Below are 18,428 nucleotides of genomic sequence, written 5' to 3'. Positions count from 1 at the left end.
CACACCTCGGCCTGTGGTCCCTCGGCCTTTGCATTTTGGGGAAATGTGGATACTCAGGGGTCAGCTCAGATGCTCAGTGGAGATGCTCACTGTGGTGGGAGGGCCCAGAGGGGTGGCCGGGCTGCTCAGGGGGGAACTCCACCAGGCTGAGCGGTGCGGGGTGGGGCGGGGAGGTGTCGAGTGGGTCCCAGGAGGTGGGGCGATTGGCTCGTGTGAAGAGGAGGTGTGTCCCAGGTGGAGGGGCATGGCCGTGTCCCAGGCAGAAGCGAAGGTCACATGGGAACTCGGGGCATCTCAGGTGCGCCGAGCTCAGCGAGGATGAGAAGGGTCTTCTTCAGCTCAGAAACCCCAGGGTCTGGCGAGGCTGTCAAGGCCCAGCTCAGGGGCCTGTGGAGACCCGGCTTGCTCTGGACTGTTTTCCCCTGGAGAAACACCTATCTAGGCCCTTCCCCGGGTGGCCAGGCTGCCTGCTGACAGCCCCTCACCGCCTCTCTCCCCTCTGCAGACTGAAGCGGTCCCGACTGAAGGTCAGGTTCTGCACCAACGAGTCGCAGAAGTCACGGGTGGACCTGGTGGGGCTGCTGCGACGGCTGGGCTTCGACGTCTCCGAGGGCGAGGTGACCGCCCCGGCCCCCGCCGCCTGCCTGATCCTGAAGCAGCGAGGCCTGCGGCCACACCTGCTCGTCCATGACGGTAGGCCCCCTGGGCCCTGGAGGCGGGGTGAAGGCACCCCCTTTCCAGCTGGGGGCTGGGGAGGACACAGAGGGAGCACCTGGCCCTTGTTAGACCCGTGGGCCTTGGGGTGGAACCCAGGGGCTCCCTGCTGGGACCCTGGCCCCATCCATCCTGGCATCATCCCGGGCCTGGGGGTTGGGGTCGGGTGGGGTGGTGGTCAGAGGCAGGGTCCATATGGCTCCTTGGAGGCAGGAAAACCCTGAGTCTGTTTTCTGTGATCCAGGATGGAGCAAGGTGGCAGGAAATTGTCAACGGGGGCAAGATGTTAGCCTCTGGGGTCTGTGTCTGTGTGTGTGTGAGAGAGACAGACAGACAGGCAAATAGAATAGATGCAAAGCTAGGTCTGTAGGTTTCGGAACCATATTTGTGACAACCAGCCCCATGCTCTGGCTAATGGCACAGGTTTACTTGCTAACATCAGTCTGAAGGCGAGGACAGAGTCCCTTTGACCCTCAGCTGGGAGTTTTGCTGAAATGAAGAAGAAAGAACAGCATTACCTGGTGCCTTCTGAATATTTAAAAAGAAGAGACGGTACATGCTTCGGAATTCAGGACACTTTTCTGTCGTTGCACAGAAACAACTTTGTCATTTACAAACCTGTGGCAGAGGCAAGCACGCTTTTCTTCCCCTGGACAGGGGTAGGGGCCTCCCAGAAATGGAGAGAGCTCCCTGAAGGTCTGGAGGCCAAGTCCACAGCTCTGGCGCCAGTCGAGGGCGACATGCCCAGCCTTTAGAAATTGTTTTTCTCGAAATGCTTCCTCTGTGATCTGGGATCCTTGCCAGTGTCTTTAGAACAGGTCCTTAAAGTAACAGAAAGATTTAAGAGAGAAAATCCTCCCCTCCCCGGGGCAGGGGCAGAGGGGCGGGTTGGGGCGCACCCACCAGAGAGGAGAGGGAAACTCAGTGTTCCCCTTGAAGACGTCTTTCATCAGTGAGTCCAGCAGGCAGATGTTGGCGCTCGAGAAGCTGTGGGAGAAGCCAGATGCCCTTCCTCACCTGTACTCTTGCATCTGTGTTTTGCATAAGTGTCCCTGTCTTTTCAGACCTTGAATCTTTTCAGGTTTCATTGTTGATGAATTCCAACCCCCCCCCCCAACTTTTGTTATGAGAATTTTCAAACAGATGGCAAAGCTGAAACAATTTTATTTGGAATATTTGTTTGCCCTTCACCTTGACTTTACCAATGACATTTTGCTATGTTTTCTTCATTATACATCTCCCCATCCCTGCATCCATCTATCCATCTTTATCTTTTTGATGCATCTCAAAGTCACTTGCAGACTTTGGTGGTGGTGGTTATTCCTAAGTCGTTCAGTTGTATCCAACTCTTTGCGACCCCATGGACTGTAACCCACCAGGCTCCTCTGTCCATGGAATTTCCCAGGCAAGAATACTGGAGTGGATTGCCATGCCCCCCCCCAGGGGATCTTCCTGACCCAGGGATCGAACCCTTCTCTCTCCCTCTTTCCAGGAGTCCGTTCAGAATTTGATCAGATCGACACGTCCAACCCAAACTGTGTTGTAATTGCAGACGCCGGAGAAGGCTTTTCTTATCGAAACATGAATAAAGCTTTCCAGGTGCTCATGGAGCTGGAAAACCCCGTGCTCTTCTCACTGGGAAAAGGGTAAGTCGGCTGGAGGGGAGTCATTTCCGGCCACCCTGGGCGATGCTCCTTGGTTCTCTCAGACTTAAGGAATCAGCAGAGAAGCTGGGAAGGTTGGGCGTGGGGTGGACGCAGTGTGGCTCCTTCTTCCTTCCCTCTCCTTTTCTTGCTTTTTTCCTTCATTTTGTCATCCCTGTCTTTTGATAATTTTTGAGCAGAGACCTGGTCTTCAGCTGATTGGTCAAGCTTCCTTGTGAGTGGCTGGGAGTGGCCGGGGTCAGGGGTGGGTCACTGCAGAGGAGACCCCTGGAGATCAGGGTGGCCGTGCCGAGTTTCGGTCGTTGTCACAGGACACGGCCCAGGGCTGATGGGCTGTGCCAAGGAGACGGACGCCCGAGCAGTGAGAGCAGGCTCGAGAGGGCCTGTGGGCTCTCGTCTGGGCCCCACACCTCTGGTTGTGGAGCAGTCTGTCAGCTTGTCATTTTCTCACCAGCATGTTTGTCCGAGTCTGCAGCCTGGGCCTCACCGTCTCTTTTAAAACACTGCGTTGATTATTTCTCTTAACCTCTTTTATCACCAAGACAACGCATCTTCATTGAAGAAAAACTGTTGAATACAGATGAGTGCTAAGAGGAAAACAGCGTTTTCAGCCCCACCGCAGGAGGAAACAGCGGTCGGCATTTTGGTGTGTGTCCTTCCAAGCAGTTTTCTTTGCAGAAGTCATTACACGTGGGTGTGTTCACTGCTTCAGTACCTAACTCGACCTAGTTCCGTCACCCGGTTTTAGTCGTTCACTGAATATTTTGTGAACCACTTTCCATACAATAGGGCTTCCCTGGTGGCTCAGGGGGTGGACAGTCTGCCTGCAATGTGGGAGACCCGAGTTCGATCCCTGGGTTGGGAAGATCCCCTGGAGAAGGGAATGGCTACCCACTCCAGTATTCTTGCCTGGAGAATCCTATGGACAGAGGAGCCTGGAGGGCTACAGTCCACGGGATCGCAAAGGGGCCCATGTAAATGAGTGACTAACACTTCCATATAATAAGTAGACGTCTCTGTGGCGAGTTTATTCCTATTCACTTTTCTTACAGGCTCTCCTGTAGTTGCTGTAGGTTGTTTCTGATTTTCTCCCTGAGTAAGGCCGTGATCAGCCTCTTTCTGGCATTTCGGGTGATGTGTACTTTTTGAGATTCTTGGTGTGTGTTGCCAAGTTGCTTCCCAGAAAGCAGTGCAGGTTTATTCTGTCCTCTGTGGCATCAGCACTAGGGTTTTAGAGTCACAAGGGTGCTGTGGAACCCGACCCCAGCTTCGCGCGCAGGGCAGGAGTGCTGTGGCCACCTCTGGGGAGGCCTTTCCCACACTTAGGTGCTTCTGGTGACTGGGGAGTTCCCACCTCTGCCTGCTGGACGGGGGTGGCTATTCCAGTAGACACGAGGGGGACGTTTTATCTGGCCGCTGGCCATTGCGAAGCACTCTGTAGTTCACCATGTTTAATTCTGACCACAACCCTGCGAGCTGTAGGCAGCATCATTGCCATTTTACAGATGGGTATATCAAGGCTAGGGAGGTGAGGGGAGCCACGGTCGCCCCATCAGTCATTGCGGGCGTGGCCAGGAGAGCCCCCCAGAGCCTGTGCTCTGCCACCTTTAGGCTCCATTCGAGAGCAGGTATTGGGTCCACGCAAGATCTTAAACTTTTTTGAGGCCGTTTTAAAAATTGGGAGACTTTACATAAAATAACTGGATTTCTGGATTCTCTTGAAAAATCAGAAGATCTGAGGGTGCTCGCCCCACATTCCCGAACGCGCTGCCGCTTGGCTGGAGCCACTGGTCCCTCAGCTCTGGTGCAGCGAGACCCCCCCACGTCCTCCTGCCCGTCTCCAGGCTTCAGGGTCGGCTTGTACTGGCGGTTGCTTTTCTCATAGTAGAGAAATATTTCTTCATGGCTGTGCTTTTTTTTTTTTTTAAATAGGCAAGTGAAAGAGATTTAAAGAAAGAGAAGAGAGGATATGTTTCTTTTATTGTTGTTCAGTTGCTAAGTCATGTCCAACTCTTTGTGACCCCACGGACTGCAGCACGCCAGGCTTCCCTGTCCTTCACCATCCCTCAGATCTTGCTCAAACTCATGTCCATTGAGTTGGTGATGCCATCCAACCATCTCATCTTCTGTCATCCCCTTCTCCTCCTGCCCTCAATCTTTCCCAGCATCAGGGTCTTTTTCCAGTGAGTCAGTTCTTCCCATCAGGTAGCCAAAGTATTGGAGCTTCAGCATTAGTCCTTCCAATGAATATTCAGGACTGATTTCCTTTAGGATGGACTGGCTGAATCTCCTTGCAGTCCAAGGGACTCTCAAGAGTCTTCTCCAACACCACAGTTCAAAAGCATCAATTCTTCGGCGCTCAGCCTTCTTTATGGTCCAACACTCACATCCGTATATGACTACTGGAAAGAACATAGCTCTGACTATGTGGACCTTTGTCCTGCTGCAAATATTCCAGTGTGTTTATCATGCAATAAAGTGTATCCTGTGTTAGTCAGTGGTCTCCAGAGAAACAGAACCAACAGGGTGTGGTGACGTACATACAGACAGTTCTTGACTTAGCAATGGTTCAAATCATAACTTTTCGATTTTGCTATGGTGTGAAAGCTATGCACATTCAGAAAAAACGTACTTTGAATTTCAAATTCTGATCCTTTCCCTCAGGCAATGCAGTCCTCTCTGGTGATGCTGGGCAGATGCTGGGCACTGACTGCTCCCAGGCAGCCACATAATCGTGAGGGTCAACAGCTAATACACGTACGAACGTTCTGTACCCAGACCACCATTCTGAGTTTCACTTTCAGTACAGTGTTCAACAAATTACATGAGATATTCAGTGCTTTATTATAAAATAAACTTTGTGTTAGATGATTCTGCCCAACTATAGGCTAATATAAGTGTTCTGAGCATATTTAAGGTAGGCTGGGCTTTTTAAATGCATTTTTTTAAATGCATTTTTGACTTAATGATATTTTCAGCTTGTAACACGTTTATCAGAACATAACCCTGTCATAGGTTGAGGAAGATGGGTATATAAAGAGAAATTGTGGAGGCTAGGTTCTTCCTACATAGGCCAGCAGGCTGGAGGCTTACAGAAGAGTTGCCGTCTGAGTGCCAAGGTTATCTGCTGGCAGATTCCTTCTTGTTTGGAGAGGTCAGACTTTGTTTTGGTTGGGCCTTCAACTGATTGGACGAGGCCCACCACATTATGGAGGGCAATCTGCTTTACTCAGAGTCCACTGATTTAAATGTGAATGTCATTCAAGAAACATCTTCTCAGAAGCATCCAGAATACCATTAGACCAAATATCTGGGCAGCTTGGCTCAGCCAAGTTGACATAAAATTAGCTGCCAGAGTTCCTTGCTGATCTTTACCTTCTGTGGTTTAGGTCACTGCAAACCACAGAAGCTGGCCAGCATGACTTTTTTTTTTTTCAGCTTGACTCTTTTACGTCCCTGGCTTGGTCCTGTAGGCATCCCTAAAGTTACCAACCCCTCTCTAAAGAACAGCACAATTAAGAAGCTTTGTTATTACTCATTTATGTTAAAACTTTTTTCTTCAAAATTATCTTTAATAAATTATTTTTCCAGATCAGGGTTAGTAGGCAAAATAGGTATGTGGTTGAAAAAGAAAGAAAAAAAATGACATCAGTTTCTTTTAGCTTTGTACTTCTATAACAAATTCAATAGTAGGCAAAGATTTGTTTTCCAAGTAAGCAGCTAGCGAGGGGTTCTCTAGCTAGGAGCCAACAGCTTCTGGGCTTAGGTCATAGCCACCTGGGACAACCCAAGGACCCAGGAAGAGCTGCTGTCACATCCAGGTGAGGGTCACCGGTGGTGAGGGGCCATCCTTCACCCGAGTGGGGCCGCGAGGTGCCCCCAAGGAGGCAGGGTGGTGGATTCACTGGGGCAGAATGTCCTCGTCCTGGAAACGGAGTGATTTACATTTGGCATCTGTTTTGACCGAGAGTGGGAATTGCCTTTGTAATTTCTTCTGTCATGCCTCCATCAGAAAATTAAGCTGTTTACGCGACCGGCTATGGAAGGTTAATGGCTCTTGTGGGAAAGGTCAAGTGGTCATTTTGAAGGGAGGCTGTGCTGAATAATCGGAAGGGAAGACAGAGGAATAAAGCATAAAATCTACCTGACTGCTGCTCTCCGGGTTTTTCCTGTCTTTCCGGAATCCACGGATTCTTCTTTGTGGCCTGAGTACTCGGGTTCAAGCCAGACCTGCTGTGGCTTTTGTTATGCCAGTAACAGAAAATAAATATATCAAATCTCTTGTGTTTGGGGGATAAGAAAAATTAACTTGGGTACTAGTGTTTACTGTATCTCTAAAAATGTTTTGGGCCAACAGATGGCCTTCAAGATGCCTTTTTGTTTTCCTGGCTGAATAAGAAAGATAAGTTCTCAACCCTGTGAAAGCAAGTCCACATTTAGTTTAAAAAGAAATAATAAGGTTTCTCGTTTTGATTTATGGAAGTCAGTTTTTTTCTTTAGGTTCCAAAAATCAGTGTGGCGAAGAGAGGGTTTTGATTGGATCTTTTCAGCCGCATGTTCCGATTCTTTTTCCCACCGGGACTAAATTTAAACTGAAGAAGGTGCAGTCAGAAGGTGTCACTCTGGAAGGAAGACTCGCGGGAGGATGCATCGGGCAGAAGTGGTGCAGCATGGGTGTCCTTGGGAGGCCCTTCCACGGGGAGGTGCCGCCAGCTCCCGCCTCCTGCAGCCGGCTCGGAGCTGAGCCTGTCCTGGGCCAGAGGCTCCTAGAATCCTCAGCTCCAGACAGAGCTGTGTGTGTTGCAACAGAGCAGCCTTGTTTTATAATTTTTTCCTTGGCGCCTGGGTTGTCCTCTCCTAGGCTGGCTGCATTCTTTCCTCAGTTCTGTCCTCGGTGCCCCAGCTCTCTTCAATGTGCCCCACCCTCGGAGAGCCCCCCCCCCCCCGCGACCCAGCTCCCTCCCGTCTCACCCTGGCTGGGCATTTCCTGGAGGGTAGGGGACAAAGGGGTGCCTCTGAGCATCTGACGGACTCCCGTGCGGCTGGAGCAGCATCTGGCACTCGGGGTCCTCAGGAGGGTCCCAAGTCTGAGAGCCCCCAGGTCTAGACCCCTCCACTCGTCCCCCTTGACCTTCGGGCCTCAGCTTTGATGCTTCCTCCTCTGGGACGCCTCCCTGCCGCCCTGTCCCCAGCATGCCCGGCCCTCCCCAAGCAGAGCGCGCAGAGCACAGGTTTCCCCTTGCCATCACCCAGGTCCTGCTCTTTCATATTTGTCTGTGGACCTGTCCACTTCCCCACCAGACGGGGAGTCCCTGGGGAGCAGCCTGGGTCTGAGAGTGTTCCCTGCAAAGAGGTGCGGGACAGCTTCGTCCTACATGCTTGGGGGACCAAGTTAGCGGATGCCAGCAGCCCCCCCAAGAGCCAAGGCCCTAGCTTCTGGTGTCCCCCTCTGCCTCTTGGCCACGTTTGGCTTTATTTGGCCACTCCTTCTAACCCTGGACCTGACTGAGGGAATCATACCCAAGTAGTTTCTTGTGGAACTGGGGAAAAATAAAAGCAAACACTGTTTTGAGGCTGTATAAACACAGGATAGATGTCTAGAGTCCAGACTTAAAACAAAGACAGTTAGGAACCTCTAAGCCTAGGTTTTGGGGTCACCCTTTTAAAAGGGGGGCTCTCCTGGTGGCTCAGTAAAGAATCCACCTGCAGATGCAGGAGACCTGGGCTTGGTCCCTGGGTCGGCAAGATCCCCCGGAAAAGGGAATGGCTCCCCACTCCAGTATTTTTTGCCTGGAGAATTCTGTGGACAGAGGAGCCTGGCGGACTATACAGCCCACGGGATCGCAAAGTGTCAGACACGACTGAACGACTGACACTTTCACTTTCCTTAAGAAGGGGAGCGTTGGCGGGTCCCAGCTCCATGAGCAGCGGTGGCTCTCCCCTGGCTCCTAGGCACCTTCCTGCATATGTGCGGCTTCCCAGCCGGGTCACATCCACACGGCACGACCCCTGGTGTGCAGAGTCTTGGACCCTGACCTTGAGGCCCGAGTTGACTTGGAGAGGGGTCCGTTCGTGATGGGAGAGGCCCCCATGGCTTCAGCAGTCAGGCTCTGATCTGCCTGGCCTGTGGCAGGGGACCAGCCCTTGCCAAGGCCAAGAGTTTGGCTGCAGCCCAGCCTGCGTCCGGACGGAAGGTTCCGGGGCAGGCAGTGAGGATGCAGAGCGGCTGAGCGCCTCTTCCACCTGAAGGTCAGGGTGATCGCTGTGGGAGGCCAGGCTCCTGCAGCCTTGGAGGCCTCGGGTGGGGCCCAGAGAGGCAGGCAGAGTCCCTGGGTGCTGCAGAGCTAGAGGAAGGAAGCTGCTAGAGGCAACTTCCGGAAGCTCGGTTGTACCATTTCCAGTAGACACAGGACAGGGTCCGGCCCCCACAAACTGGAAAGACCTGCGTTCATTCTTCCCCGGCTCATATCTTATTGCCCATCTCAGTCTGGGTAGCTACACTTTTGGAGTGCTTTCTTCACCCCAGGCATCATGTTAGGAACTTCTCCTGCATTGTGTTGCTCAAGCCTCACAGCAGCCCACAAGGGTAGGCACTGGGGCTTCTTTGGGCCCATTTTACAGAGTAGGAAACTGAGGCCCAGAGGGCGTACGCAACCCAGAGTCCCACAGTTGAAAGCAAGTCAGAAGAGGATTTGAACCCTGAAGTCAGCAGGCTTCACTAGTCTTTTCTTTGCTTTTCCACATACATGCTGTTTATCTTTGTCATTCTTTTAGATTGCACATATAAGTGATATCATACGGTGTTTGTCTCTCTGATTCCTTTGCTTGGTGTGATAATCTCTAGGCCCATGCATATTGCTGCAAATGGCGTTCTTTCTCTCTGTCTTTATGGCTAAGTAACGTCCCATTGCGTGTGTGTGTCACGTCTTCTCCATTCATCTGTCTGAGGGCATTTAGGTCACGTCCATGTTGTGTCGTGTCTCCCAGATTCGACAGTCATGGGAACGGGGAAGGGTAACTGGTGTGATGGGTCTCAAAACGTTTAACAGTCCTGGGGTCCCGTTTAACCCTCCCTTCAGAGCAGCGCAGAGCAAACAAACTACCTTCTCCCCACTTGATAGTCAAATAGTTGTGCTCCGAGAGAGCTGGGCCTGGTCACCGTGTGCCCCGAGGGGTCTGCGTGCGGCCTGGGCACAGCACTCACAGGAGGGAAGAGGTGAGACCGGCTTGGGAGGCGATGCCAGGAGCCAAGCCGTCTCGGCCTCCAGCGAGACAGGGAAGAAACAGTTGTCGTCTCATAGAAGCATCTGGCGCCCGTGAGGCCTGGCACCTCTCCTGACCCTCCAGCTGCTAGGAGATGCTCTGGAACTAATGGAGTTTTCTTCTCCAGGCAGCAATTAGGGGTTAATTATTAGCAATTAGGGGTTCACCACATGCTCTGTGGACCGGCTGCCCTTTCCCAGAACACAGGTCACTTGTGTTTCTCTGTGTTAGCAATTGGACCCAGCTGCCCCCAGGGTCCTCCATTCATCACTGTGGTGGGGTCCCCACGCGGCTGGCAGCAGGGGGCCTTTCTGAGAGCTGCTGGACCCCCATCTCTCCCCTCCTCCAGCCCCACCGCCCCCGCCCCGGCATGCTGGCCACTGCTGGGCTCTTGTGCTGACCCCCGTTGGTCACTCTCAGTGTGGCGTCTGCCCTCACCCCCGGCCCATGACTCAGCCCTCTTGGACCAGCCTAGAACCAGGACAGAGTGGTTTCTCCTCGGCGCTTCCCAGGTTCCTGGGCTCAGCTCACCCTGTCCCCCTCGGCTCTTTTCCAGACGCTACTACAAGGAGACCTCTGGCCTGATGCTGGACGTCGGTCCCTACATGAAGGCACTTGAGGTACCTGCCCGGGTCCGCCCTACCCTCTTCCGGTCTCAGGGCCTTCCGGGATGTCCCGGTCTTCCCGGAGAAGACGGGGTGCTCAGCATCCCAAGTGCCTTTATGTTTTCCAAGTCGCACATCGTGTTCGCAGCTTCAAGCCCGGCCCTTCGCCTCCTCTGGAGCTTGGCCCCTCAGCTGCGCTGGTCATCCCCCTGCTCCCTGTCGCTCCCTCCCTGCCCCACTCCCGGGACCCCGGCCCTGCACCCCGGGCCTCTGCCCCGCTGGCCCTCGCGGCATGCTCTGCGCCTCTCCTCCGGGTTCTTGGCTCCCGGATCCCTGCACACCTGCCTCGTGCCTCAGCCTGCTTTCCTGCAGCTCCTCAGACTCCTGTGTGCTGCCTGGACTCCTTCCCAGTCCCCTCCTCCAGTTTCCAGGGCCGGGCTCAGCTGGGCTCCCCGCCCAGGCCAGCCCCGGGTCACTGCCGCCATGGAGGACCTGAGACAGAGCTGGGGGAGGGGAGAGGGGAAGGGAGGGGAAGCAGGAATGCAGAGAAACGTCCCTGACGCCCTAACGCCCAGGAGGTCGGAGGTCCTGGAGGTCGGAGGTCGTCTGACCTTGGGGCAGGTGGCAGAGGCCTGGTGGTGGGTGCCCCCAGCACCCTGGGCAGCCTGGTTGTGATGCTCACCCACAAGGCGTGTCTCTGGGCCCGCGTGTCTTGCCCCTTGGAGGCCCCTGGGTACACACTGGGGCGTTTCTTTTTGATTCCCTGGGGGCAGGATTTCACCAGGCCAGGGTTCCCCCCTCCGCGTCCCTTGGTCCCCAACCCACGCTGTGTCCTTCTCTCTCCCCCAGTATGCCTGTGGTATCAAAGCCGAGGTGGTGGGAAAGCCTTCCCCCGAGTTTTTCAAGTCCGCCCTGCAAGAGATGGGAGTGGAAGCCCACGAGGTAAGCCAGCTCCCCCCGAAGTGTGTACACAGAGGCAGCTGTCAGGGGAGGCCAGCGTGCTCCCCAGGGGCAGCCTGGGTGCCTGAGGTGAGTCTGGGGGCTCAGGCACCCCCGGGGAGGTTGCCAGGCGGCCAAGCTGGTATACCCCTTCCTCCTCCATCCCCAGGCATGAGAGCTGATCTGACTGGGATGTCGAGGAAAGACAGCAAAGGAGGCCCACTGAACGTTCTCAACCTATCGAATCAGTGTCTGTGTAAGGATTTGGTCCTTGAGTTGGGAGGATCACCTGGAGAAGGAAATGGCAACCCACTCCAGTATTCTTGCCTGGGAAGTCCCAGGGACAGAGAAGCCTGGTGGGCTACAGTCCACGGGGTCACAAAGAGTCAGACAGGACTTTGAGACTAAATAACAAGAGTGAGAAAGAGAAACGCCTGTGACTTTTCCTAAGATTTTTGCTGCCTCTTTGGAAGGATTGGAATTAACGAGTCCGGTCAGTGTACTGAAATTATTTCATTGGAAAGACAACGTGAAAAGAATATGCAGGTATAAAATCATGCACCTGGCCACCTTTACATTACAGCTTGTTTTTCTGACCACACCAGGCAGCCTGCAGGATCTTAGTTCCCTGACCAGGGATCGAACCCATGCTTCCTGCGTTGGGAGTGCAGAGTCTTAACCATTGGACCACCAGGGAAGTCCCACATTATAACTGCTTTTGACACATGTTGCCTTCCAAACATACATCTCTGAAGGAAAAAAGAGCAGTTATGATTTTAGTGTCTTCCCACCCCACTTCCCAGGTGGAGTGAGCTGGTCCCCTCCGGCCGGTGGGGTCCTGACAGCGTTGTTGAAGGAACAGTGGGTATGCGTCTGCATACGGCCAGGCTGTCCTGCTGTCCGTTTTGGACAGGGCACCAGGGGACTGTGTCAGCATCTTATGGCAAGGCTGGTGCCCCCTGGGTCCCCTTGCTGCTCCCGCCCTGTTGGACCGGAATTTCCCACACCTGTTCAAGTCTAGAGCGCTGGTCTCTCACGATACTTAGGAAAAGAGCACATAGCCGTGGAAGTCTGGACCCCCTGCACCCAAACCTCGCCTGAAGATCGGAAAATGCAGGTCTCGGAGGTCCCTCACAGGAAGTACCCTGTGAGGTTGGTAGAGCGGGAATTTATTTGGTGAAGGTGACAGGAATGAATAACCTGGTTTTCACGACTTCAGTTCATACTGACAAATGTTAAAATTTGTTTTATTGTGGCAAATTTCAAACATGCACAAAAGCAGAACAACTCTGTGATTCTCCTCATCTGTCTATCACGCAGATGCAACATTTAAAAGATGATATCACATTCCCTTCTTCTATCCCTTTTTGTCCTTTTTAGAAATTTACTTTTTTTTTTTTTTTGCTGTTGTATTATAAAGCAAATCCCACACTTAATGTTATATGCTTTCAGATCATAGTATGCCTTTCAAAAAGAGGTGGTTGTTTTTGACCTGATTACAATGCATTAAGACATTTAACAGTAATGTAAAAACACAAAAAGGTGTTCAGCATTATTACTTATTCAGGAAATGCAAATCAAAACCACCGTGAGATCCCACCTCACACCCGCTTGGACTACCATAATAGTTTTAAAAGAAAAATAACAAGCGTTGGGAGGACATGGAGAAATTGGAACCCTAATATAGGAATCCTGGATGTACAATGGAGCACCCACTATGAAAAACAGCTGCTATGGAAAACAGTTCCATGATAAGTTGAATGTGGAATTATTGTATGACCCTAGCAATTCCACTCCTAGGTATATATCCAAAACAATTAAAAACTAGTGTTCAAACAAAAACTTATACGTAAATGTTCAGAGCAGCACTGTTTGCAGTAGTCAAAAGGTGGAAATAATGCAAGTGTTCATCAAGTGAACGGGTGAAGGAAATGTGGTCTGTTGTCCCATTAGAATATGTCAGTGGTAAAAAGAATTAAATACTGAAAAATACTGCAGTGTGGATGAACTTTGAAAACATGATGGTAAGTGAAAGAAGCCAGTCACAAAAGGCCACATTGTATATATTTAACATTTGTATACTATGCAGTGTCCAGAATTATTATTGTTCAGTTGCTAAGTTGTATCCGACTCCTTGTGACCCCAAGGACTGCAGAAAGCTAGGCTCCTCTCCGAGAGGGATTTCTCAGGCAAGAATACTGGAGTTGGGTTGCCATTTCCTTCTTCAGGGGAATCTTCCTGACCCAGGGATCGAACCCAGGTCTTCTGCACTGGCAGGCAGATGCTTTACTGCTGAACCACCAGGGAAGCCCAGTGTCCAGAAAAGGCAAATCCATGGAGACGTGAAATATTCATAGATAGCGGTTGCCAGGGCTGGGAGTATGGAGGAATGGAGAGCAACTGCCAGTGGGTATGAGGTCTCCTTTTGGGGTGATAAAAATGTCTGGAACTCAGAGGTGGTGGGGTTTCACAACATAGTGAATGTACTTAATGCCACTGATTTGTGCACTTTAACATGGCTACGTTGGTAACTTTTATGTTATTTTTTTCATGTTGTAAAAAAAAAAAAAAACCTTACCTAAAAGAAAAAAACCCCTCCCTAACAAAATCAGTAGTAATTCCTTAGTATTATCTAATACCAGCTCATATTTAAATTTCCCTGGCTGTCTCAGTCAGTCAGTCTGTCAGTTCAGTCACTCTGTCATGTCTGACTCTTTGCAACCCCATGAACTGCAGCACGCCAGGCCTCCCTGTCCATCCCCAACTCCTGGAGTTTATGAAAACTCATGTCCATTGAGTTGGTGATGCCATTCAATCATCTCATCCTCTGTTGTCCCCTTCTCCTCCTGCCCTCAATCTTTCCCAGCATCAGGGTCTTTTCAGATGAGTATCTTTGATGTAGATTTCTTTGAATTAAATCCAAATAAGGTTGTTTTGTCTTTTAAACCAGTCTCTTTTTGACTTTCTATCACGGAACGTTTCAAATATCTGTTGACAGAGAGGAACATAATGAAACCCCAGGTATCCATCAGTAATTATCAGCTAATAAGCACTTTTTAAAAACTGTGTTTAACTGTTCATTCTGAAGCAATTTCCCACTTACAGAGAGGTTGCAAAAATAGTGTGGAGAATTCCCATGTGTCCTTAGAGCTTCCCCAAAGGCCAACATCTTACGTAGCAAGAACCGGATGATTATAGAAGAGGGAAATCCGCCTTGACGCCAGTGTTGACTAGCCCAGGGACCCTCTTTCTGGACGTGCTGTGTTGGTGTCTTACCCCCACCCCCACCCCACACCCTTTACTGTGAGCTGTTCCTGTCTGTCTTTGTCCTTCAGCACCCTGGCAGTTTTGGAAGAGTGCATGCATGCTGAGTCACTTCAGTCGAGTCTGACTCTTTGCAGACCCCTGGACTGTAGCCCGCCAGGCTCCCCTGTCCATGAGATTCTCCAGGCAAGAATACTGGAGTGGGTTGCCAAGCCCTCTTTCAGGAGATCTTCCCGACCCAGGGATCAAACCCACTTCTCTTTTGTCTCCTGCATTGGCAGGTGGGTTCTTTACCACTAATGCCACCTGGAAAGCCCTTTGGAAGAGTACTGGTCAGTTTTTTCATAGAATGTCCCTGCTGTTTCCTCATGATTTAAATGTAGGTTTTGCACATCTGGCGTATTTAATCCTGGTCATGTGTTTCACAGACGCAGTGCTAGCCCCTGGGTTGCCTCCGTTTAGGAGGCACAGGCGGGCACTCTGCCCTTTGTTGGTAGCTGTCACTCAGACCCCCATCGGAGGTGCCCCGCTCTCCACTTAAAAGTTACGGTGTCCCTTTGTGACTAGTAAGTGTCTTGGGGCGGGGGAGTATTTTAATCCCATGTGAATATCCTCTTACAAGTCATTCCTTTCCTCTCCTAATTTCAGTATCCATGGACAACTTGTACTTGTAACAGTTGTTACCATGGTGTTCGCCAAATGGTGATTTTCCATCTCTGTGGCTCCTCTGTATTCATTAGAATTTACTGTAAGGAAGAACTTTCCTTTTCCTCCCATTTGCCTTTTAATTTATTGCAACATGGACTCAAGGATCTCTGTTTTATTCCATGAGTCACAATCCATTCCTCCTGTCATTTTCTTGCCCAGATTGTCCCATATTTGACCATTGGGATCCCTTTGGAGATGAGTAACCGCTTGTTTAGGACTTCCGTGGTGGCTTAGATAGTAAAGAATCTGCCTGCGATGCAGGAGACCAGAGTTTGATCCCTGGGTCGGGAAGATTCCCTGGAGAAGGGAATGGCTATCCACTCCAGTATTCTTGCCTGGAAAATTCCATGGACACAGGAGCCTAGCAGGCTACAGTCCATGAGGTCACAAAGAGTCAGACACGACTGAGTGACTAACACTTTTACTTTCTTTCACTCAGCTGCTCGTTTAATCTATACCCTTATCTCTCCTCTCCCCTATTTATTTTTAATCATCCCTCAGATGCAAATCATCACTTCATCTGCAAGTATCTCCAAGTGTCTCTAGGATAGGAAATCTTTTAAAAACACGCATAGTGTCATTATAACATCTAAGTATTAATAATACAAATAATTCCTTATTATCTTTAAATGTCCAGCCATTATTCACATTTCCCTGATTGTCATATAATTGTTGCGTCGCTTGCAATTTGTTTGAATCAGGACCCAAATGAGGTCCTTGCACTGTGATTGGTTGGTGTGATTCTCAAGTGTTTGCTCATCTGTCCGTTCCCACGCCTTCCCCGTCTCCCTCTTGGATTCTTTGCAACGTTGTGAAGAAGCATCTGGGCCATTTGTCCTGTAGAGTTCCGCACGGTCCAGATTTTGTGGATTGCGCCTCAGCGCTGTCCTGTCCCATGCTGGCCTGGTTTCCTGTGTGTTGATAGTTAGACCTGGAAGCTTCCTGAGAGTCTGTTTCAGTTTTCCGACGACTGCTCTACGGGTGATGGTGCGTCCTCCTCCAGCGTCCAGTGTCTCCTGTGGTGTTAGCAGCTGTGAGTGATCGGCGCGTGACCCCAGGTATCCCCTGAGTTCTGCGAAATGGTGATGCTTGAATCCTGTGTCATTCCTGCTTCTCTTTTTCTTTGGATGACGTCTATATAGGAGAACTCCCCACCTGTCATCTGATCCCCTGAAGTACAGTTCATGTACGAAATTCCAGACAAATGCCTGTTTCTTTCCTATTATTTATGAGCTTTCAAAGTGAGTTGGCTCTCTAGCACTCTCCCAGTACCTTGGGGATTTAAGACTTTGTATCACTATAAATAGATAGATAAAAGCATAGTCGATGTATTCTACTCTGTTGCAGTTACTCGTGTTCAAAGAATCCCATCTTTGACGGGCAGGAGCCTGTACTAGCTGCCTCTGCCTCTACGTGCGGTGCGCTGGCTTCTCATCGCAGCGGCTTCTCTTGTTGCAGAGCATGGGATCTCCACTCACCGGCTTCAGTAGTTGCAGCTTATGGGCTTAGTTCCTTGCCCGAGAGAGGCATATGGGACCTTAATTCCCTGACCAGAGATCCAGCTTACATCCTCTGCTTTGGAAAGCAGATTCTTAAACCACTGAACCACCCGGGAAGTCCCCTAAAACTGTTTTTTTAAAGCCACCATTATTTCACTGGGTGTGTGTGTGTGTGTCACCAACAGGACCTTCAAGCTCACTGTATTTCCAATTTTTAAGGGATTTGTTTTCCAATGTTTAAATTTGTTTTACAGTTACATAAAAATTCACATGGTTCTGAAATCAAATCCACGAAACAAGATACTTTCGAGGACCTCTAGCTTCTGGCCTTTCCCTCTCTTCCCACCCATCTCTCGTCACCTAGTCCTTTTTTATAAATATTATAGCTTGGCTTTCCATTTCTTAAATATAAGCAACTACATAATATTTGTATCCTGCTCATAGGGAATTTGAAATAATACATTTCTTAAGATCATTTTTTTTACAGAGTGGGAGAAAGGCTGCTGTTGTAATCTGAGTTAAAACAATCAGTATTTAGAATCACTCTGTCAGTACTATGGTCACAGCCATCTCCAGCAGTCTCCCCCACCTCCCACCACCCCCAGCCAGCAAAACCGCAGACCGTCACTGCCCAGAAGTGAAGACCAGAAGAACCCAGTGTTAAGACGTGATAACGTCTTGGTTGTCTTTGCAGAGCTGACCTTGGTTAATCCCCTTCCCTCCCACCTTTTGTTTGTTTAATGTTTTCCAGTTACTTTCACGGTCAGTGTCTTTCACATTCTGAATGAGAAACTGCCCTCCCCACACCCCCCGACGAGGCACCGAGGCCCTTTGGGGGTGCAGGTTGATCAGACTTCTCGTTTGGCGGATGCCAGGGCCGTGGGGTCCGGGGAGGCGGGTTAGGGGTTTTGAATTCCTGGCATGGCTGCTGTGGCCGGGGTCCCTGTGCTGTCCAAGCTCTGTGAGCCTCTGTGGCCCTGGGTCGCTAAGGAGTTGTTTTCTCTGGGGGCTCCGGGCACAGGGGACAAAGCTGAATCTTACTTCGCTCCCGTGTTATCATCCTCTCTGTCTCCCCCTCTTGACAGACAGCTGATCCTTTTTCTGAACTGTCCATTAATGATATTCAAGCCTCAGGATTTGTAGACATTTTAAAGCGGTATGACCAAACAAGGCCATTTTGAACGAACTGTGTCTTTTGCACAGGGTAATAATTGCCTGCTCCTGCTTCTCTATTTTTAATGAGAAATGCCTGCGAGGGGCTATCTTGCCGCTCAAGTGCCAGGCTATGGCAAACCTTACATTTTTCAAGCTGCTTTAATCAATAAAGTGATCACCAGTCATTTCCCTTGATAACTGCTTCTTCCCAGGCCCAGACCCGCCTCTCGCTGCCGAGGAGTTTTCCACCTGCACTCGGAATGGCTATAACTCCCCAAATCCAATTTTCATTTTAACCTTCCCTCGATAGCCTAGAAATAACAGATTGCCGGGATTACTCTAATAGATTGGAAAGGCCAGCCTCTTCGAGGTAACCAGGGCCTTTCTGGGATTCGCTAATAAGGCAAAGAATAACATACCTTAAAGGTTACTTCTAGAAATACCTGATTCTCATAGTTGAAGGCTTCTGAATCAGTGGGTGGTTTTATTGCTGCATACCAGAGCTCAAATGATGCAATGGTTTTGGCAGTTTTCCATGATCCTCAGAAACTCCATCACCTGCAAACTGTGCATGTTTAATGGAAATGGGGACCATTCAGACCACAGTGCTTAGCACC

At 50.5% G+C, this 18,428-nt stretch overlaps 1 protein-coding gene across 3 annotated transcripts in view; it reads left to right on the top strand.

Annotated features, from left to right (window-relative positions):
- Positions 1 to 18,428, top strand: part of LOC122445940 (phospholysine phosphohistidine inorganic pyrophosphate phosphatase) — a 120,157-nt gene that overhangs the window by 16,084 nt on the left and 85,645 nt on the right. For 2 of the 3 annotated variants that reach the window (XM_043475510.1, XM_043475507.1), the window contains exons 2-5: positions 506 to 693; positions 2,207 to 2,360; positions 10,198 to 10,261; positions 11,096 to 11,188. In XM_043475510.1, the coding sequence (XP_043331445.1) occupies positions 506 to 693; positions 2,207 to 2,360; positions 10,198 to 10,261; positions 11,096 to 11,188 (499 nt within the window). The remainder of the gene's footprint in view (positions 1 to 505; positions 694 to 2,206; positions 2,361 to 10,197; positions 10,262 to 11,095; positions 11,189 to 18,428) is intronic. The other variant, XM_043475508.1, reaches the window with a different exon arrangement.

Source organism: Cervus canadensis, chromosome 8, assembly GCF_019320065.1.
Source record: "Cervus canadensis isolate Bull #8, Minnesota chromosome 8, ASM1932006v1, whole genome shotgun sequence".
Lineage (NCBI taxonomy): Eukaryota > Metazoa > Chordata > Mammalia > Artiodactyla > Cervidae > Cervus > Cervus canadensis.
Note: the sequence above shows the minus strand (reverse complement) of the source record. Positions and strands in the feature narration are given on the sequence as shown.